This window comes from Salmo salar, chromosome 09 (assembly GCF_965601325.2).
Source record: "Salmo salar chromosome 09, fSalSal1, whole genome shotgun sequence".
NCBI lineage: Eukaryota > Metazoa > Chordata > Actinopteri > Salmoniformes > Salmonidae > Salmo > Salmo salar.
In genome coordinates this window covers 121,142,091-121,165,129 of record NC_138299.1, presented here as the reverse complement: position 1 = coordinate 121,165,129, position 23,039 = coordinate 121,142,091, and the positions used below count along the sequence as shown (strand labels likewise).

The 23,039-nt window shown below is 43.9% G+C and overlaps 1 protein-coding gene across 1 annotated transcript; it reads right to left on the bottom strand.

Moving 5' to 3' along the window:
- Nucleotides 1-1,910: 1,910 nt before the first annotated feature.
- On the bottom strand, nt 1,911-6,351 carry LOC106612744 (uncharacterized). The gene is made up of 7 exons (XM_014214201.3): nt 5,995-6,351; nt 5,210-5,330; nt 4,817-4,992; nt 4,527-4,672; nt 4,205-4,373; nt 3,964-4,082; nt 1,911-3,602 (listed from the first exon to the last, which is right to left on the bottom strand). Exons 1-7 carry the CDS (start codon nt 6,047-6,049, stop codon nt 2,643-2,645), a joined length of 1,746 nt encoding a protein of 581 aa, XP_014069676.1. The 5' UTR covers nt 6,050-6,351; the 3' UTR covers nt 1,911-2,642.
- Nucleotides 6,352-23,039: the final 16,688 nt, after the last annotated feature.

Below are 23,039 nucleotides of genomic sequence, written 5' to 3'. Positions count from 1 at the left end.
ATCTACCATCAGTCCTATTAGCCAACGTGCAATCGTTGGATAACAAAATGGATGAGCTCCGATCAAGACTATCCTACCAACGGGACATAAAAAACTGTAATATCTTATTTTTCACCGAGTTGTGGCTGAACGACTCCATGGATAACATACAACAGGCTGGGTTTTTGGTCCATCAGCAAGACAGAACAGATGCCTCCGGTAAAATAAGCGGTGGCGGTCTGTGTCTATTTGTAAATAACAGCTGGTGCACGAAATCAGAGGGAAAAAAACTCTAGACCACCTATACTCCACACACAGAGACGCGTACAATGCTGTCCCTCACCCTCCATTTGGCAAATCTGATCATAACTCCATTCTCCTAATTCCTGCTTACAAGCAAATGCTAAAGCAGGAAGTACCAGTGACTCACTCAATAAGGAAGTGGTCAGATGACGCAGATGCTAAGCTACAGGACAGTTTTTCTGGCACAGACTGGAATCTCTTCCGGGATTCTTCCGTCACTGGCTTCATCAATAAGTGCATCGATGATGTCATCCCAACAGTGACCGTACGTACATACCCCAACGAGAAGCCATGGATTACAGACAACATCCGCACTGAGCTAAAGGGTAGAGCTGCCGCTTTCAAGGAGCGGGACTCTAACCCAGATGCTTATAACAGCATCAGCTGTTCCGGACGACTGTGTGATCGAGTCTGTAATACCAACATGTTTCAAGCAGACCACAATTGTAAATAAAATACCATGTTTCTTCACTCTAGTTAACTCTGAGGAGTCACTTAAAGCAGTCACTGACGTTGTCAACTGTTGTTGACAAAGCGATGTGCGGCAGGACGAAAACAGAGGTTGAGCTGCTTTTCAAAACGGCAGACAGCTGTCGCCTGCTGGCTGCTGCTGTTTGGTAGGTTTGAGCAGGAGATTTGAGTAGGAGACGGAAAGCCCCCTTTCTGACACCCCTTCACCCATTTCAACTGCCAAGAAGCGTTTCACCACAAGTGAAACAAGTGTGGGAGGAAAAAGGAGAGAAACCGTTCTGACTTGGTAGACGGGGTGGGTTATAATGACAATGCAAAGATGATCATTATAAAGGGCTCTCCATGCTCTCTGTGAATACACGTTTTACAAGTTAGAATGTTCAGATATTTATCAATGTTATTCGGACTTCTCTGATGGGTTTTCTACAGAAAATGCACACATTTTACCACATAACCCCCCACTATAAGAAGCCAACACTGTGTGCACCATAAATTAGAGGGTTCTTTCTAACGGGTGGTTTATAGGTCAATTATTACTAATAACTGCAGCTACTGAAAGCCGAACAGAGTGTCGTTTGGCATGTAGTCCACTGACGTTAGCTGTGAAAATGTTATTAATGTGTTAATCTGAAGTAATGTTCTATTTTGTCTTGTAGTCTTTTTCTGAGTAAGGATCTGAAATTTGTATTTATTTATCTCAGTATGGAAAGATCATACATACAGTATGTGAATGGGGTTAAACAGACAGTATGTGAATGGGGTTAAACAGACATACAGTGTGTGAATGGGGTTAAACAGACATACAGTATGTGAATTGGTTTAAACAGACATACGGTATGTGAATGGGTTTAAACAGACATACAGTATGTGAATGGGTTTAAACAGAAATTTAAAAAATGTATTTGACCTTTATTTAACTAGGCAAGTCAGTTAAGAACAAATTCTTATTTTCAATGACGGCCTAGGAACAGTGGGTTAACTGCCTTGTTCAGGGACAGAACGACAGATTTGTACCTTGTCAGCTCGGGGATTTGAACTTGCAACCTTTCCGTGTGTGAATGGGGTTAAACAGACATACAGGATTGGTTTAAAACAGACATCCAGTTTCTGAATGGGGTATAACAGACATACAGTATGTGAATTGGTTTAAACAGACATACAGCAAATAAAATAACATTTTATTTGTCACATGCACCGAATACAACAGGTGTAGGTAGACCTTACAGTGAAATGCTTACTGACAAGCCCTTAACCAATAATGCAGTTTTAAGAAAAAAGTGTTAAGAAAGTGTTAACTAAAATTACATTTTTAAATGAAGATGAAAAACAGTATACAAATAAAAAATTATTAAGGAGCAACAATAAAATAACAGTAGCGAGGCTAAATACAGGGGGTACCGGTTAGTCTGGGTAGTTAAGGTAATATGTACATGTAGGTAGAGGTAGCAGAGAGAACAGTCAATGACTAAGGTGGCTGGAGTCTTTGGCAATTTTTTGGGCCATCCTCTGACACCGCCTCGTATAGAGGTCCTGAATGGCAGGAAGCTTGGCCCCAGTGATGTACTGGGCCGTACGCTCTACCCTCTGTAGTGCCTTGCGGTCGGAGGCCGAGCAGTTTCCATACCAGGCGGTTATGCAACCAGTCAGGATGCTCTCGATGGTGCAGTTGTAGAACTTTTTGAGGATCTGAGGACCCATGCCAAAAGGCTCCAAAAATACTTAAATAGCCACAAATAGAATTAGGATTGCTGATCTTTACAGTTAGGAAAAGGAGTGTTTACTTGAAAGAGCATAAAAAGGGTTTGTAGACATATTGCATGACTCCCTACAGTCTAGAGTGCTAAACAAACCCTTCTGTGTGTCACAGTGTCCTCAGTTTGTGGACCTTGTCAATCAAATATCACTTCCAAATCACCCAGAGAAGGAAGCATAGTGTTCACACTGCAGTTCAGTCCTCCCTCCACGAGTGGCAACTCAGATAAAGCCACCAGGAGTGGGAAGGATTCCCCTATGCATGTAGGCAGGTAGGAAAAGGTTACTGAGTCCTCCAAGTTTACCAATGTGTCTATGTGGAGATTGTTATTTTTAAAGCTAGAGCTTGTAGAGTCCATCTCACATATGTCACCTGTGAGATTGCTGCAGTTTAGCTGCTCCTCTGTCAAACTAAACAGGGATACAGACTGTCCATCAACACTCCTCTCATTGTCTCTTCTTGTCTGGCACCAAACACATTGGCTTGTCCCTAAACAAACGCATTCTATGTGACCAGACCTGTATCCCACAACAGGATCAGCCATAACTGTTTCGCGTGAGATTTGTTGAAAACTCTGCTCTGTCTCAAAAACATGGGTGTCCACCGAAGAGGGACTCTGGCTCCGGTAGCCATCCCCTGTGACCATTTCCATCTCAGGCAAGATTCCACAGTCCTCCCCCTGTAGACTACCAGCACACCCTAACTGGCAGCCCAGCCCCACCCCACTGTCCTCTTTCAGGTTGATGTCTGTGTTCATCTTCCCATCCAGCAGGGGTGGCTCTCCAGTTCCACTCCTACTGCTGATGGCACTCTCTGGTGGTCCCAGGCTTCCACAGCCACTGTCTTCTTGCTTTGCCGGACTTCCTCCGTTTCCATTCCCAGAAATGTGTGATTCAGTGCAAGTCCCACTGTCCAGACCCGCTCTTCTGTCCTCTCCTTCTTCCTGCTCTCCCTTGCCTGCTGTAGTTGTCCTCTCGTCAGCCAACCAGACCATGGCATCAGTTCTTGCGATGTTAATGAACCAGCCTTTGTCTGTGACGATCTCCACTGGGTCATCTCCCACACAGAGAGGCTGCCAGCCGCTGCCTGGTGATTTCTGAGGTAAAAGAAGACAAAAAAAGGAAGTGATTGATAACAGAAAATAGAATGACAGTAGGCCCTTAGTTTATATGAAGACTTATTAAAATCCTGGGTTTTTTCCATCTGTGGAGTTGCAGGAAATTAATACACTGTATGTGGTAGAACAAAGCACCACTGAACTTCTCTACTGAAGCCATTTACTTCGTGTTCGTATTCTTATATTTGATTATTGTGATTATTTCTTATTGTTGTTTGATTATAGAGAAGGAACCTGCAAGTAAACATTTCGCTGAAGTGTCCTTTTCCTGAAGTGTCCTTTCCCAGGAGTGATAGACATAGTCAGTTCTGCATTAGTGAAACTGTTCAAAGAAACTTACCAGTGCAACAGGCACTTTCTCAGGACGCCTCAGGAAGTAGCAAAGGCAAAGGGACAGGATGACCAGGACCCCCATCACACTTAGGATGGAGAAGGACACCACAGCAAGGATATACCACTCTGATGAGAAACAGAACATGTTTTTAGCCGAATGAGTTTGAGGCAGTTAGGCCGGTGTATGACACATCAAAATGTTGAGCCATATATGGCCATGTAGGGCTGTGTAGTCTGAGTTGTATTACCTTGCTCCGGCAGAAGGAGGCACTGTTCAGGGGAGAGCTCACTGGTAAATTCTCCTCCATTGCCTGCGACTTTGAGGCTGACACAGTACTCCTGTCCCCAGTCAAGAGACGTAAACCGAACCTCCGCCTTATCCTCGTCATCTTCATCCTTCAAATGCTGGATGACGGTCTGCAAGCCAATAAATGAAAAGGTCAGTCAATACAGTAACATGAATAGATGAACTAGGATGAACCGCACGTCATAATAAATGTTATTACATTAGAAGTACCGTTGCTGGTATGTTTTAAAACTAAGTATGATCAGTGTCTTACTGTCCTTTACCTTGTGGCCCTGCCCTTTTCCCTGTAGGTAGATAGTGTAAGTCAGGCCAAATGGGAAGATCTTTTTTAGTAATGGCTTCCTGTGAACACTGACTGTTACTGAACTGGAGGTGGCCAACAGCGTACTGGAGGGATGCTGCAGTTTACCTGGGAGAACAGGGGTAGAGGAGAAAGGTAAGCGATGGACGAGCTTCTGGCAGTGTGTCACTATAACCTAGAAAGAAATGAGCACATTTCTGAAAGCAATACCTATTCAACTCAGCCACTAAAACTTTGCTGTACTTGACTTACTTTCTCTGGGGTTGAACTTCTTCGACCGTGACCATGCAGAGATGCTGTTCTCAGTGACCAGTTGAACCCGGACCTTGTAGACCATGAAGAAGTCATCGATAAGGTAAGACAGGTCACAATATGTCAGCTCGGTCCTGTCACAGCTGGTCACGTTGGTCCAATTAATATTGACATACCTGAGGAAAGACACATGAACGTAGCTAGATGAAAAAATAGTATTTTCTTCAGATATGAGGAGAAGGTGGTATGGAGGAATGATTGAAAAGGAGAAAGGTGATTGTGCGGATCGGGAGGACTCTAAGATGGATGCACGCTGAAGTGAGGTAGCTAAGTGACACGTCTGAGAATGAAAGGATGAGTGAATTAGTCGGACGTAAGGAGTATGGGGTATACCTGGCCATCTGCACCTGGTACTGAGCCAGTGGCGGGGCCCCTTCAGGGGGGTCCCAGAGCAATGTCACCTCTCCGTCCCATATGTCCACCGTCAGATTGACTGGCATCAGTAGGTCTTTACCTGTCACAATTATAACATTCCAAATGTTAAGGAATATCCAGGCATTTTTTTATGAGATTTTGAAAGTACAAAACATTTATAGGAAGCCCGGGTGTACAAAAGAGCAATAAGTTGTTGGCGGGTTTTCCAAAAAGGACTGTGCTTCATCAGGGGTATTCTAAACCAGTTTTTCTATGAAATGTCGCAATGTGTTTATTATTAATACATCGCCCAATTAGAACTATATCATAGGATGCCAATTGAACGACACATTTTGTCTGTTGACTCAAGTTAACTAGATTAACATTGACTAATAATTTAATTATCAATCACAATCAGAACTTAGTTTGTTGTTTACGTAAATGGGCATTGCACTGTTAAATCAATGTGTGTCTAGAAACATGTTCCATTTTGATAGGAAGGACACGTACACACTGAAATAATGTACAACATGCTGCCTCAAACACTTTTGAAAGCCAGAATAAGATGTACATTTCAAAGTGCAATATTAAAGAAGATACATTATTTTTAAGAAATATGTGTGTATGTATATCTATAAATATATATATATATATATATATATATATATGCTGCATACGTAATGTTCTTACATTTAGAGAGTCTATTAAGAGAACTAAACAGCCTTTACCAACCATTTAAAATTCCTTATTAAAGCTTCCATTACCTGACACATAGTCTGAGATGATCATAAGAATGGAAATCCAAAAGGTCCAATCCATGTCCACAATGTATGTTTTGGTTCTCAGATAACCAGGGTCATACTGTAGATGATGTCAGCACACGTCTGGCGTCCCTCATCACCTCAGCCTTCTCTCTGACTACAGGAGACGGGAAGGCTCAGTTGGACTCCTACGTTATGATATGAGAGGCTTTACTCAAGCTACAGTTAATAGTTGAAGTTGACTCCCATGTTCTTGTTGATCTGTGTGACGGTGGGAGGAGGACGTGTGTTTATTTCCCCGTATGACCACACAGCCCTCTCTCTCTCGCGTTCTCGCTCAGCTGACAACGGCTTCCTGTTCTGACTGTAGCATGGCACTTCCCTCCTCTCGCTCTTCGCCCCCTTTCTGATTTGTCTCTCCCTTCCTCCTTTCTGACAGCCACCTCTCTTTCCATCTCTCCTCATAGAACAAGGGGGTTTAAATCAGCAGTATGTCTCAATGTTCAATTCATGTGAAAAATGTGAAATTGATTTAGCAAGTGTTAGCCATGAACGTCGCCCACCCAGTTTATTTCTCAATCACTGGAATAATGGATTCAGAAAGGAGCTCCAAAATATATCTGTCGGTTCCATGACTGTCCATCTCAATACTGCAGAAGTATGCAGAATGGGAATTTTTTTCCCCCTGGGGCCCAGAGTTTTTCCTTCTCTGTTAACCTAACCAGGAAACCTCTGGACCCTATAACATTGATTAATCAATTGTAAAATGGTTTCATATGGGCTATGATGGGAGCAGATTTTCCTAATCAGGTCACACGGTTTTTTTAAACTCCTGAAAAAAACTCCTGGCCCTGGGGACGAAACCCATGTCAAACTGCAGCTACCTTATATTTGTTCATATTAATTATATTTAGACTATTTTAAGAGGGGGATTTCCTGAAACAGACACAGAGACAACAACTGATAGAAAAACAGAACTCACAGGGCTGAGCTTTATGCATGTTTGCATGATGCAGGCCTATGCAACTGTAGGCCTTATAAAACATTTACTCACATTTGTCATCACTATTATGTTGATTCATTCATTCCAGTTCATCATTTTGGATTAAAAACTTATATAAGTTTGAATATAAACCAAATTTGATCACGTTCACATTTTCTCCTGACACACAAATGGGCTATAAATACATACCTTTACCAGTTTGTTAACCCAGACCAGAAGGACTGGGCGCGTAGGATGTAACGTTATGCAGCTGCTCTTAGTAACCTACGGTTGATCAGACTGAAAAATAGTCTCGTTTTCATCCCATACAGCAAGTTAGATCTCTAATGTTTCGGTGTAGGCTAGTCTGCTGCAACATTTATGTCATTAGTTTTTCTTGGGTCTGTTCGAAGTGATTTTGTGTTATCTTTGCTAAATAAATACAGAAGGGAAGTGGAAAGCCTACTTGAGCACGAAAAAATGCGCTGGCCCACCTCTGTCTTTTATGTCACCTTTTAATGGATGATGCGATGGAAGCTATCAAATCATTCTGAATTGATTTCGGCATCCCATAAATCACAGTCTAAAGTTCCATATGTTCAGCAAGTAAAGCATCTTTACGTGCAATTACCTCTGCAAGATCCTTGTAGTTACCTTGTTAGAGGAACTTTCCTTCTCGTCGTGTCCTTTAAAAGCCAGTTCTTGCATGCCCAAAAATGCAGTGGTGTTGATAAAAATGATACAATTAATGATTAATTCAACCTGAAACTCATTGGCCTTGCCTAATTTTCTGTGATGAACATGTAAAAGAACACAATTTCATTGAGTGCACACTGTGCACCCCCTACACATTTATATTACATATGTGGATGTTCGGGTCCACTGGTAATAAAAGTGTGGAAATGTGTGTGTGTGAAAATTTACATTTTTACAGAAAAGCAGTGTGTTTCTTTATGCACAAAATGGGTCTCGTCGAGTCTCAACAAGCCTGTTCGGGCAGTCATGCCCTCTCTGGCCCTTAATCTGAGGACGAAGAACACAACCACAGTTCTGTGCATTTCCATTGAAAGCGATTTGAGAGGTGCTACTTGGGTTGATTACGCTCTCTCTCAGGGGGTGTAGTATTCCCTAAGCCCACATGGTGGGGCCCTTATGCAATAAAACTTTACCTGATGCATTTGAACATGTAAAAATCAAGGTGGGTTTTTTGGACAATTTGTCCGCTCTTGGAGCTGTGTCCCCTCAAGGGGCCCAAACTGTCCTTAGACCTATCCACTCATCACCCCAACAACACTGCTGCATGCAGTCATACACCAAAACGTTCATAGCGGTTAATTTCACACCATTATGGTTTTACTTCTTCAAACAAGGAAATTCTTTGGGCCCGTCAGGGGATTTCAGTTTCTACACGCTAACACTTATCACTTCTGTTTTCTAGTCATGCTTTTGATTCTGAGAAATCAGTTTCTGTCTTCTGTACATTATCAGAAAACACAGACCTCAAATCCTCTCTCTGACGATAGCCTGTGTGATCTCGTTCTCCGTAGCAAAAAATACCTTTAGACAGGTTAACATTCGCAAGACCGCGGGGCCAGACGGAATACCAGGATGCATACTCAGAGCATGCGCTGACCAGCTGGTGGGTGTCTTTACTGACATTTTCAACCTATCCCTGACCCGGTCTGTAATACAAACTTGTTTCAAGCAGACCACCATAGTACCTGTGCCCAAGAACGCCAAGGTAACCTGCCTAAATGAGAATCGTCTCAAAGCACTCACATCTATAGCCATGAAATGCTTAAAAGTCTGGTCATGGCTCACCATAATCCTAGACACCCTGGACCCACTCCAATTCACAACGCAGCATTCAATACCACAGTCCCCTCCAAGTTCATCACCAGCCTCTGGACGCTGGGACTGAACACCTCCCTCTGCAACTGGATCCGGGAGAAGATTTGTCATGGGCCCTCTGATCCTCAAAAAGTTCTACAGCTGCACCATTGAGAGCATCTTGACTGGCTGCATCAAATCAAATCAAATTGTATTGGTCACATACACATATTTAGCAGATGTTGTTGCAGGTGTAGTGAAATGCTTGTGTTCCTAGCTCCTGAGTGGCGCAGTGGTCTAAGGCACTGCATCTCATTGCTCGAGGTATCACTCCAGATCCTGGTTTGATTCCAGGCTGTATCACAACCGGCTGTGATTGGGAGTCCCATAGGGCGCTGCACAATTGGCCCAGCGTCGTCCGGGTTAGGGTTTGGCCGGGCTAGGCCGTCATTGTACATAAGAATTTGTTCTTATCTGACTTGCCTAGATAAATAAAGGTTAAATAAAAAAACAGTGCAGTAGGATCTAACAATTCACAACAATACACACAAATCTAAAAGAATGGATCTAAGACTGCTCGGCCTCTAACCGCAAGGTGCTACAGAGGGCAGTGTGTACGGCGCAGTTCATCATTGGGGTTGAGTTCCCTGCCGTCAGGACCTCTTTACCAGGCGGTGTAAGAGGAAGGCCCCAAAAATTGTCAAAGACTCCAGACACAAAGTCCATTGATGATTCTCTCTGCTACCACATGGCAAGCGGTACCAGTGCACCAAGTGTGAAACCAACAGGACCCTGAACAGCTTCACTTCCTGGTTGACTTTTTCTCAGGTTTTTGCCTGCCATATGAGTTCTGTTATACTCACAGACACCATTCAAACTATTAATAATATGCATATTCTCGTTTCTGGGCAAGAGTAGTAACCAGTTTAAATCGGGTACGTTTTTTCATCCGGCCGTGAAAATACTGCCCCCTATGCATATCAGGTTTTAAACAGCCATCACTAACATTGAGTGGCTGCTGCCAACATGCTGACTCAACTCAAGCCACTTTAATAATGGGAAAGTGTATGTAATCAATTTATCACTTGCCACTTTATATTACATTTACATTTACATTTAAGTCATTTAGCAGACGCTCTTATCCAGAGCGACTTATTATTTATATTAGATCGTGTTTACATAACCTACATTATTCATCTCATATGTATATACTGTACGCCATACCATCTACTGCATCTTGCCATCCTGATGTAATGTATCACTAGCCACCTTAAACAATGCTGCTTTATATGTTTTCATACCCTACAATACTCATCTCATATGTATATACTGTACTCCATACCATCTATTACATCTTGCCTATGCCGTTCGGCCATCACTCATTTATATATTTTTATGTACATATTCGTATTCATTCCTTTACACTTGTGTGTACAAGGTAGTTGTGGAATTGGTAGATTACTTGTTAGATATTACTGCATGGTCGGAACTAGAAGCACAAGCATTTCGCTACACTTGCATTAACACCTGCTAACCATGTGTATGTGACAAATACATTTGATTTGATTTGATTTGAAGATGCTTTACTTGCTGAACATATGGAACTTTAGACTGTGATTTATGGGATGCCGAAATCAATTCAGAATGATTTGATAGCTTCCATCGCATCATCCATTAAAAGGTGACATAAAAGACAGAGGTGGGCCAGCGCATTTTTTCGTGCTCAAGTAGGCTTTCCACCTCCCTTCTGTATTTATTTAGCAAAGATGATAACACAAAATCACTCTGAACAGACAATGACATACAACAAACTAATGAACAGACAACAAACTAATGACATAAATGTTGCAGCAGCCAAGTCTACACCGAAACATTAGAGATCTAACTTGCTGTATGGGATGAAAACAAACACATTTTTCAGTCTGATCAACTGTAGGCTACTGATAAGAGCAGCTGCATAATGTTACATCCTACGCCCCCAGTCCATCTGGTCTGGGTTTACATATTGGTAATGGTATGTATTTATTGTCCATTTGTGTGTCAGGAGAAAATGTGAACATGATCAAATTTGGTTTATATTCAAACTTATATACGTTTTTAATCCAAAATTATTAACTGGAATGAATGAATCAACATAATAGTGATGACAGATGTGAGTAAATGTTTTATAAGGCCTACAGTTACATATAGGCTGCATAACGCAAACATGCATAAAGCTCAGCCCTGTGAGTTCTATTTTCTATCAGTTGTTGTGTCTGTGTAGAGGAAATCCCCCTCTTAATATTATCGTCAGATATGTGAATGATCAGGGCTTTATTCAGGAATGTTTCTTGGGATACTTTGATCTGTCAAGTGGGCGAGAAGGCAAAGTCTGTGTTTCACTTTGTGAATTCTGAGATGTCTGAGGTTAACTCGTTGGATAAACTCGTTGCCCAAACCGACGATGATGCAGCTGTAATGGAATGTATCTGCTATTTGTATTTACAGCTAAGTCCCCTCTTGTTCCCTGATTAAGAGGTGATGACTACTCCACTCCACTACCATTGTCAACTTTCTCCTGACATGAACTGAAGCCACGTCTCATGTGCCCGCTCATCCACTGGCACATTCAATGTTTCTCCTCCAAGCACTGAGTACCCCTATACATTTTCTCTCATTACTGTATGTAGAGTCAATCACATACACAATCACATTATTACATCAATGATTTTACTCGTTGCTTAGACTAACTCATTCTTACATCTTTTGTCTAACTGTGTAGTGTGTTGTGTGATTGTTTTTAGTCTTCCCAGTCAAATCTTGTCCTGTCCTCAGTGGAAGAGCTGAGCTCTTCTCTAACACCATCCATCCACGATGAGCCTGTCCTGCACTGAAGCCTACAGTATGAACACCTCAACCCCTGTCCTGCACTGAAGTCAAGCCTCTGAACACCTCAACTCATGCCTCATACCCTCATTCAATCCCTGCTGTGAATCCTTCCCAACACTGTGTAAGTAGCCCTCTCATTCCCATTCCCCATAATTTTGTACTACAAATGTCTTTATTAAATGCTTTAGGTTAAAATAATTAGACTTTAACCATTTTTGAAACACGCTTTGTTGTCTCCGTGCGTTCCGCGCCTATACCGTGGGTCTCCCATCCTCCTCAATTTTTCAAGTCACCAACCTCCACTGATGTACATACAGTACCCCCCCCTCCACATCGACTCAGTACTGGTACACCCTGTATAGAGCATGTTATTTTTACCCCTTATTGTTATGAGTTATTCACTGTGTATTTATTCCTCGTCAAAATGTATATTTTTTATTTAATTTTGTATCTTTATCTTTAACTCTGCATTGTTGGAAAAGGACCCGTAAGGAAGCATTTCACAAATCATGTGACCAATACAATTTCATTACATTTGATGATTCTAACCTCTACTGTCTCTCATGCTCTGTCAACTCTCCACTTCCTTTTTCTTGTAATTCAACATCGGTACTATTTCTCGATCTGTCTCTCAATTGGTTTCTCGTCTGAGAATGGACACCACTACACAAATGCAGCTCAGTTGAGTTGAGACAACAGTGGTCTCACCCGTAACAATGAGCTCTCCAGCGGAGAGCAGCAGATAGAGAGATAGCAGAATGGAGGTACCATGCACTATCACCCTCTAGTGGCGATAAGTCGGTAATGTAAGTTAATTGTCAAGCTGAGGGTCACGTTCGCAATCTACCGATATGCTTTTCAAGATGCACTCTCCTGGAAACATGCAAGAATGATGATATGTCTATGTCTAGTGAACAGACAGTATAAATGAACACATGTTCACTTTTGATGGCTATTACATTGGCCAACCGTTACCCATCCTCAAGGTCTGTGTTCATTGCCTTGTATTAACATACTGTACTATTAGATCACCTGTCACGTCCTGACCATAGAGAGCTCTTATTTTCTATGGTAGAGTAGGTCTGGGCGTGACTTGGGTTTTTTCTAGTTATTATTTTCTATGTGGGGTTCTAGTTTAGTTTTTCTATGTTTTGGTGATTGTGTATGATTCCCAATTAGAGGCAGCTAGTAATCATTGTCTCTAATTGGGGATCATACTTAAGTAGCATGTTTTCCACCTGTGGGTTATGGGATATTGTGTTTATGTGTAGTTGCATTGTCGTCACGTTTCATTTATTGTTTTTGTATGTTTCTTAGTTTCACTATTCATTAAAATTATGTGGAACGCTACTCACACTGCGCCTTTGTCCGATCATTATTCCAACGAACGGTCACCTCTGTAAATGCTGATTTGAAGTCTGCTTCATATTTTGCTGAAAGGCGTCATCATTTGCTTTGGTAAACTTGACCATAGATGATGGTTGGAAGCTCTTCTCTTAGTGGAGACATTCAGAATCGTTTGTTTATTTACCGGTGTCCGTCCTTTTCTGTTTGTTTCTGTTTGGAAGGGTTTAGAAGGAGGGGGTGTTTGATCTAATGAATATAAGCAACATTCTAGTCAGAGGATTTCAAGGTTGATTCTAAGATCATTTTACTTGACAAGTTGTGGGTGCGCACGCATGTATGGGTGGGCGTCTGCATGCCTGTGCTTTCTCTAGTATCTTCCTCATATCTTCTCCAAGATGGCATAGCAGTCAGACGTATTTTGTCCTCGTCTTGTCCTCGTCTTGTCGTGTCCTGTGTATATATATATATATTTACTTATTTTCTTCGCGTATCTTTTTATATATTTTTTTTCTAAAAACTCAACTTCAAAGCACTCTCCTGCAACTCGCCTCACCAATTAAAAAAAAAAAAGTAGTATTCACCTCAAATCTGAAATCCACAACAGAAGCTAGCCAGAAGCTTGCGTTAGTATTCAGCTAACCACGGTTGGCGGTCATCAGCTATCATTTAGCTCGAATAGCTATCGCCAGTTTTGTACAACGCGAAGCAGACCAGAGCATACTGAACCTATTTTTCTCTCCATATCCCCGGATTTCTATCGCAAGCTCTGGACATGTACGCCTGGATCTTGCAGCTAGCTAGCTGCTATCCGAGTGACTATTGGCTAACGTCGGTCCCAGAGCAAACATAAATTATTCCCGGAGCTTGCCAGCTGAAGAGTTCCATCAGCCACTCCTGGGCAATAATCACCTATCCGGACCCGTTTTACTGCCGATGCGGAGCCCCACCGGGCCTTCACGACTGGACTACCGACGTTATCCGCCCGAAGGAGTTATCAAACTGGCCCCTCCGTCGCGACGTAACCTGAACACCCATCTGTGGCCCGCTAATCGTTATCTGTCTTGTCGGCTGCTATCTGAATAGGTCTATCGGACAATTTTCTCGAGCCACTATAACTATAACTATTTTGCCAATTGGATTGGTCCCCTCTACCACACGGAACCCCACTAATCTACAGCACGAGGTGGCTAAAAACAGAGCACCATCAATCTTCTGCCAGCTTGCTACCTATGGCCGGCTAGCTGTCTGAATCTCACTGGACCCTTTTAATCACTAGGCTAAGCATGCCTCTCCTTAATGTCAATATGCCTTGTCCATTGCTGTTCTGGTTAGTGTTTATTGGCTTATTTCACTGTAGAGCCTCTAGCCCTGCTCATTATACCTTATCCAACCTTTCAGTTCCACCACCCACACATGCTATGACATCACCTGGTTTCAATGATGTTTCTAGAGACAATATCTCTCTCATCATCACTCAATGCCTAGGTTTACCTCCACTGTATTCACATCCTACCATACCTTTGTCTGTACATTATACCTTGAAGCTATTTTATCGCCCCCAGAAACCTGCTCCTTTTACTCTCTATTTTACGTCATAGACGACCAATTCTCATAGCTTTTAGCCGTACCCTTATCCTACTCCTCCTCTGTTCCTCTGGTGATGTAGAGGTGAATCCAGGCCCTGCAGTGCCTAGCTCCACTCCTATTCCCCAGGCGCTCTCTTTGATGACTTCTGTAACCGTAATAGCCTTGGTTTCATGCATGTTAATATTAGAAGCCTCCTCCCTAAGTTTGTTTTATTCACCGCTTTAGCACACTCTGACAACCCGGATGTCCTAGCCATGTCTGAATCCTGGCTTAGGAAGACCACCAAAAACTCTGAAATCTTCATCCCTAACTACAACATTTTCAGACAAGATAGAACGGCCAAAGGGTGTTGCAATCTACTGCAGAGATAGCCTGCAGAGTTCTGTCCTACTATCCAGGTCTGTACCCAAACAATTTGAACTTCTACTTTAAAAAATCCACCTCTCTAAAAACAAGTCTCTCACCGTTGCCGCCTGCTATAGACCATCCTCTGCCCCCAGCTGTGCTCTGGACACCATATGTGAACTGATTGCCCCCCATCTATCTTCAGAGCTCGTGCTGCTAGGTGACCTAAACTGGGACATGCTTAACACCCCAGCCATCCTACAATCTAAGCTTGATGCCCTCAATCTCACACAAATTATCAATGAACCTACCAGGTACCACCACAGAGCCGTAAACATGGGCACCCTCATAGATATCATCCTAACCAACTTGCCCTCTAAATACACCTCTGCTGTTTTCAACCAAGATCTCAGCGATCACAGCCTCATTGCCTGCATCCGTAATGGGTTAGTGGTCAAACGACCTCCACTCATCACTGTCAAACACTCCCTGAAACACTTCAGCGAGCAAGACTTTCTAATCGACCTGGCCCGGGTATCCTGGAAGGATATTGACCTCATCCCGTCAGTAGAGGATGCCTAGTTATTTTTTTTTAAATGCCTTCCTCTCCATCTTAAATAAGCATGCCCCATTCAAGAAATTTAGAACCAGGAACAGATATAGCCCTTGGTTCTCTCCAGACCTGACTGCCCCTAACCAACACAAAAACATCCTGTGGCGTTCTGCATTAGCATCGAACAGCCCCGTGATATGCAACTTTTCAGGGAAGTTAGAAACCAATATACACAGGCAGTTAGAAAAGCCAAGGCTAGCTTTTTCAAGCAGAAATGTCCTTCCTGCAACACAAACTCAAAGTTCTGGGACGCTGTAAAGTCCATGGAGAATAAGAACACCTCCTCCCAGCTGCCCATTGCACTGAGGATATGAAACTCTGTCACCACCGATAAATCCACTATAATTGAGAATTTCGATAAGCACTTTTCTACGGCTGGCCATTCTTTCCACCTGGCTACCCCTACCGCGGTCAACAGCACTGCACCCCCCCACAGCTACTCGCCCAAGCCTTCCCCATTTCTCCTTCTCCCAAATGCAGTCAGCTGATGTTCTGAAAGAGCTGCAAAATCTGGACCCCTACAACTCAGCCGGGCTAGACAATCTAGACCCTTTCTTTCTTAAATTAACTGCCGAAATTGTTGCAACCCTTATTACTAGCCTGTTCAACCTCTCTTTCGTGTCGTCTGAGATTCCCAAAGATTGGAAAGCAGCTGCAGTCATCCCCCTCTTCAAAGGGGGGGACACTCTTGACCCAAACTGCTACAGACCTATATCTATCCGACCCTGCCTTTCTAAGGTCTTTGAAAGCCAAGTCAACAAACAGATTACCGACCATTTCGAATTCCACCGCACCTTCTCTGCTATGCAATCTGGTTTCCGAGCTGGTCATGGGTGCACCTCAGCCACGCTCAAGGTCCTAAACGATATCGTAACCGCCATCGATAAGAAACAATACTGTGCTGCCGTATTCATTGACCTGGCCAAGGCTTTCGACTCTGTCAATCACCACATCCTCATCGGCAGACTCAGTAGCCTTGGTTTCTCAAATGATTGCCTCGCCTGGTTCTCCAACTACTTCTCTGATAGAGTTCAATGTGTTAAATCGGATGGCCTGTTGTCTGGGCCTCTGGCAGTCTCTATGGGGGTGCCACAGGGTTCATTTCTTGGGCCAACTCTTTTCTCTGTATACATCAATGATGTTGTTCTTGCTGCTGGTGAGTCTCTGATCCACCTCTACGCAGACGATACCATTCTGTATACTTCTGGCCCTTCTTTGGACACTGTGTTAACCTGTTTGGGCTAGGGGGCAGTATTGAGAATTTAAAAAAAAATATGTGCCCATTTTTAACTGCCTCCTACACCAACTCAGAAGCTAGAATATGCATATTATTGTTCAGGTTTGGATAGAAAACACCCTAAAGTTTCTAAAACGGTTTGAATGGTGTCTGTGAGTATAACAGAACTCCTATGGCAGGCAAAAACCTGACAAGGTTTCATGCAGGAAGTGGCCTGTCTGACAAGGAGTCGTGCGTCTTGCATCTGTTTATTGAAGAGTAAGGATCTTAGCTGTAACGTGACAATTCCCAGGGCTCCAATAGGCTCTCAGAACCCGGGAAAAACCTGAACGATGACGAGGCAGCCTCTGGCTGAAACAGATTATCGCCTTATCCAAGTGGCCGATCAGAGGACCATTGAATGAGGCGCGTGCACGATTCGCCCCCGTGGAGAAATTTCATTCGGCTGTTTAGCTTATTGCAGATTCCCGGTCGGAATATTATCGCTTTTCTACGAGATAAATGGCATAAAAATTGTTTTTAAACAGCGGTTGACATGCTTCGAAGTACAGTAATGGAATATTTAGACATTTTTTGTCACGCCATGCACCATGCGCACGACCGTTATTTACCATTCGTATAGTGTCTAGAACGCACAAACAAAACAGAGGATATTTGGATATAACGATGGATTATTTGGGACCAAACCTACATTTGTTATTGAAGTAGAAGTCCTGGGAGTGCATTCTGACGAAGAACAGGAAAGGTAAGAACATTTTTCTTATAGGAAATAGGATTTTGGTGAAGGCTAATCTTGCCGGGTGTCTAAATAGCTAGCCGTGATGGCTGGGCTATGTACTTAGAATATTGCAAAATGTGCTTCATCCGAAAAGCTATTTTAAAATCGGACATATCGAGTGCATAGAGGAGTAATGTATCTATAATTCTTAAAATAATTGTTATGCTTTTTGTGAACGTTTATCGTGAGTAATTTAGCAAACTGTTAGTAAATTCCCCGGAAGTTTGCGGGGGGTATGCTTTTTCTGAACGTCACATGCTAATGTAAAAAGCTGTTTTTTGATATAAATATGAACTTGATTGAACAGACATGCATGTATTGTATAACATAATGTCCTAGGTGTGTCATCTGATGAAGATCATAAAAGGTTAGTGCTGCATTTAGCTGTGGTTTGGGTTTTTGTGACATTATATGCTAGCTTGAAAAATGGGTGTCTGATTATTTCTGGCTGGGCACTCTCCTGACATAATCTAATGTTTTGCTTTCGTTGTAAAGCCTTTTTGAAATCGGACAGTGTGGTTAGATTAAGGAGAGTCTTGTCTTTAAATAGCTGTAAAGTAGTCATATGTTTGAGAAATTGAAGTAATAGTATTTCAAACGATTCAAAAATCGCGCCACTGAATTCAGGTGGCTGTTACGTAGGTGGGACGAATTCGTCCCGCCTTGCCCATAGAGGTTAACAACCCTCCAGACGAGCTTCAATGCCATACAACTCTCCTTCCATGGCCTCCAACTGCTCTTAAATACAAGTAAAACTAAATGCATGCTCTTCAAACAATCGTTGCCCGCACCTGCCCGCCCGTCCAGCATCACTACTCTGGACGGTTCTGACTTAGAATATGTGGACAACTACAAATACCTAGGTGTCTGGTTAGACTGTAAACTCTCCTTCCAGACTCACATCAAACATCTCCAATCCAAAGTTAAATCTAGAATTGGCTTCCTATTTCGCAACAAAGCATTCTTCACTCATGCTGCCAAACATACCCTCGTAAAACTGACCATCCTACCAATCCTCGACTTCGGCGATGTCATTTACAAAATAGCCTCCAATACCCTACTCAATAACTGGATGCAGTCTATCACAGTGCCATCCGTTTTGTCACCAAAGCCCCATATACTACCCACCACTGTGACCTGTACGCTCTCGTTGGCTGGCCCTCGCTTCATACTCGTCGCCAAACCCACTGGCTCCAGGTCTTCTACAAGACCCTGCTAGGTAAAGTACCCCCATATCTCAGCTCACTGGTCACCATAGCAGCACCCACCTGTAGCACGCGCTCCAGCAGGTATATCTCTCTGGTCACCCCAAAAGCCAATTCCTCCTTTGGCCGTCTCTCCTTCCAGTTCTCTTCTGCCAATGACTGGAACGAACTACAAAAATCTCTGAAACTGGAAACACTTATCTCCCTCACTAGCTTTAAGCACCAGCCGTCAGAGCAGCTCACAGATCACTGCACCTGTACATAGCCCATCTGTTATTTAGCCTCTTCCCCTACTGTATTTATTTATTTATTTTGCTCCTTTGCACCCAATTATTTCTATTTTGCAATTTCTTACACTACAAATCTACCATTCCAGTGTTTTACTTGCTATATTGTATTTACTTTGACACCATGGCCTTTTTTTGCCTTTACCTCCCTTATCTCACCTCATTTGCTTACATTGTATATAGACTTATTTTTGTACTGTATTATTGACTGTATGTTTGTTTTACTCCATGTGTCACTCTGTGTTGAAGTATGTGTCGAACTGCTTTGCTTTATCTTGGGCAGGTCGCAATTGTAAATGAGAACTTGTTCTCAACTTGCCTACCTTGTTAAATAAAGGTGAAATAAATAGTAGAAGGAATGCAGTCTGAGCTCATTCTGTACACCTTGACCTCACTAATAAACTGTTCAATGCATAATGAGTAAGATATCGGAAGTTCATGAACTGCATTGATACGGCGCCATTCTATTTGTTTTCCTAAGCACTGTTAATTTCATCAACATCCATTTACATTACATTTACATTTACATTTACATTTAAGTCATTTAGCAGATGCTCTTATCCAGAGCGACTTACAAATTGGTGCATTCACCTTATGATATCCAGTGGAACAACCACTTTACAATAGTGCATCTAAATCTTTTAAGGGGGGGGGGTTAGAAGGATTACTTTATCCTATCCTAGGTATTCCTTAAAGAGGTGGGGTTTCAGGTGTCTCCGGAAGGTGGTGACTGACTCCGCTGTCCTGACGTCGTGAGGGAGCTTGTTCCACCATTGGGGTGCCAGAGCAGCGAACAGTTTTGACTGGGCTGAGCGGGAACTGTGCTTCCTCAGAGGTAGGGGGGCCAGCAGGCCAGAGGTGGATGAACGCAGTGCCCTTGTTTGGGTGTAGGGCCTGATCAGAGCCTGAAGGTATGGAGGTGCCGTTCCCTTCACAGCTCCGTAGGCAATCACCATGGTCTTGTAGCGGATGCGAGCTTCAACTGGAAGCCAGTGGAGAAAGCAGAGGAGCGGGGTGACGTGAGAGAACTTGGGAAGGTTGAACACCAGACGGGCTGCGGCGTTCTGGATGAGTTGTAGGGGTTTAATGGCACAGGCAGGGAGCCCAGCCAATAGCGAGTTGCAGTAATCCAGACGGGAGATGACAAGTGCCTGGATTAGGACCTGCGCCGCTTCCTGTGTGAGGCAGGGTCATACTCTGCGAATGTTGTAGAGCATGAACCTACAGGATCGGGTCACCGCCTTGATGTTAGTGGAGAATGACAGGGTGTTGTCCAGGATCACGCCAAGGTTCTTAGCACTCTGGGAGGAGGACACAAGGGAGTTGTCAACCGTGATGGCGAGATCATGGAACGGGCAGTCCTTCCCCGGGAGGAAGAGCAGCTCCGTCTTGCCGAGGTTTAGCTTGAGCTGGTGATCTGTCATCCACACTGATATGTCTGACAGACATGCAGAGATGCAATTCGCCGCCTGGTTATCAGAAGGGGGAAAGGAGAAGATTAATTGTGTGTCGTCTGCATAGCAATGATAGGAGAGACCATGTGAAGATATGACAGAGACAAGTGACTTGGTGTATAGCGAGAATAGGAGAGGGCCTAGAACAGAGCCCTGGGGGACACCAGTGGTGAGAGCGCATGGTGCGGAGACAGATTCTCGCCACGCCACCTGGTAGGAGCGACCTGTCAGGTAGGACGCAATCCAAGCGTGGGCCGCGCCGGAGATGCCCAACTCGGAGAGGGTGGAGAGGAGGATCTGATGGTTCACAGTATCAAAGGCAGCAGATAGGTCTAGAAGGATGAGAGCAGAGGAGAGAGAGTTAGCTTTAGCAGTGCGAAGAGCCTCCGTGACACAGAGAAGAGCAGTCTCAGTTGAATGCCCAGTCTTGAAACCTGACTGATTAGGATCAAGAAGGTCATTCTGAGAGAGATAGCAGGAGAGCTGGCCAAGGACGGCACGTTCAAGAGTTTTGGAGAGAAAAGAAAGAAGGGATACTGGTCTGTAGTTGTTGACATCGGAGGGATCGAGTGTAGGTTTTTTCAGAAGGGGTGCAACTCTCGCTCTCTTGAAGACGGAAGGGACGTAGCCAGCGGTCAAGGATGAGTTGATGAGCGAGGTGAGGAAGGGGAGAAGGTCTCCGGAAATGGTCTGGAGAAGAGAGGAGGGGATAGGGTCAAGTGGGCAGGTTGTTGGGCGGCCGGCCGTCACAAGATGCGAGATTTCATCTGGAGAGAGAGGGGAGAAAGAGGTCAAAGCACAGGGTAGGGCAGTGTGAGCAGGACCAGCGGTGTCGTTTGACTTAGCAAACGAGGATCGGATATCGTCAACCTTCTTTTCAAAATGGTTGACGAAGTCATCCGCAGAGAGGGAGGAGGGGGGGGGAGGAGGATTCAGGAGGGAGGAGAAGGTAGCAAAGAGCTTCCTAGGGTTAGAGGCAGATGCTTGGAATTTAGAGTGGTAGAAAGTGGCTTTAGCAGCAGAGACAGAAGAGGAGAATGTAGAGAGGAGGGAGTGAAAGGATGCCAGGTCCGCAGGGAGGCGAGTTTTCCTCCATTTCTGCTCGGCTGCCCGGAGCCCTGTTCTGTGAGCTCGTAGTGAGTCGTCGAGCCACGGAGCAGGAGGGGAGGACCGAGCCGGCCTGGAGGATAGGGGACAGAGAAAATCAAAGGATGCAGAAAGGGAGGAGAGGAGGGTTGAGGAGGCAGAATCAGGAGATAGGTTGGAGAAGGTTTGAGCAGAGGGAAGAGATGATAGGATGGAAGAGGAGAGAGTAGCGGGAGAGAGAGAGCGAAGGTTGGGACGGCGCAATACCATCCGAGTAGGGGCAGAGTGAGAAGTGTTGGATGAGAGCAAGAGGGAAAAGGATACAAGGTAGTGGTCGGAGATTTGGAGGGGAGTTGCAATGAGATTAGTGGAAGAACAGCATCTAGTAAAGATGAGGTCAAGCGTATTGCCTGCCTTGTGAGTAGGGGGGGAAGGTGAGAGGGTGAGGTCAAAAGAGGAGAGGAGTGGAAAGGAGGCAGAGAGGAATGAGTCAAAGGTAGACGTGGGGAGATTAAAGTCACCCAGAACTGTGAGAGGTGAGCCATCCTCAGGAAAGGAACTTATCAAGGCGTCAAGCTCATTGATGAACTCTCCAAGGGAACCTGGAGGGCGATAAATGATAAGGATGTTAAGCTTGAAAGGGCTGGTAACTGTGACAGCATGGAATTCAAATGAGGAGATAGACAGATGGGTCAGGGGAGAAAGAGAGAATGTCCACTTGGGAGAGATGAGGATTCCAGTGCCACCACCCCGCTGGCTCGATGCTCTAGGGGTATGCGAGAACACGTGGGCAGACGAAGAGAGCAGTAGGAGTAGCAGTGTTATCTGTGGTAATCCATGTTTCCGTCAGCGCCAGGAAGTCTAGGGACTGGAGGGTAGCATAGGCTGAGATGAACTCAGCCTTGTTGGCTGCAGACCGGCAGTTCCAGAGGCTGCAGGAGACCTGGAACTCCACGTGGGTCGTGCGCGCTGGGACCACCAGGTTAGAGTGGCAGCGGCCACGCGGTGTGAAGCGTTTGTATGGCCTGTGCAGAGAGGAGAGAACAGGGATAGACAGACACATAGTTGACAAGCTACAGAAGTGGTGTTTCTTGTATTATTGTCTCTTGTGTCTTTAGAGAACTGTTTCACTTTGATATCCTTTTTCTTCTGTCCTGATTTTCTCTTTCTTTTCTTCTGTTAACTAGATATTCTTTGTTGTTCTTCGTTAGCTAGCTAGCTTCTTCCAAAAGAGTCCCTAGCAACTGCTTAGCAACTGGTAAACAATTCAGCTTGCTAAGATAACTAAAATTTTATGAAAAATAGTTATTTTTCAAAAGCCTATCTTCTTTGTTTGTTGCTTGTTTTTTCTCCTATTCAGTCTTGCAGTTTTCTTTTGCTTTTTTCCGATGTACTTCACTCTAAAAACCATGTAAATTTCAATATTTAC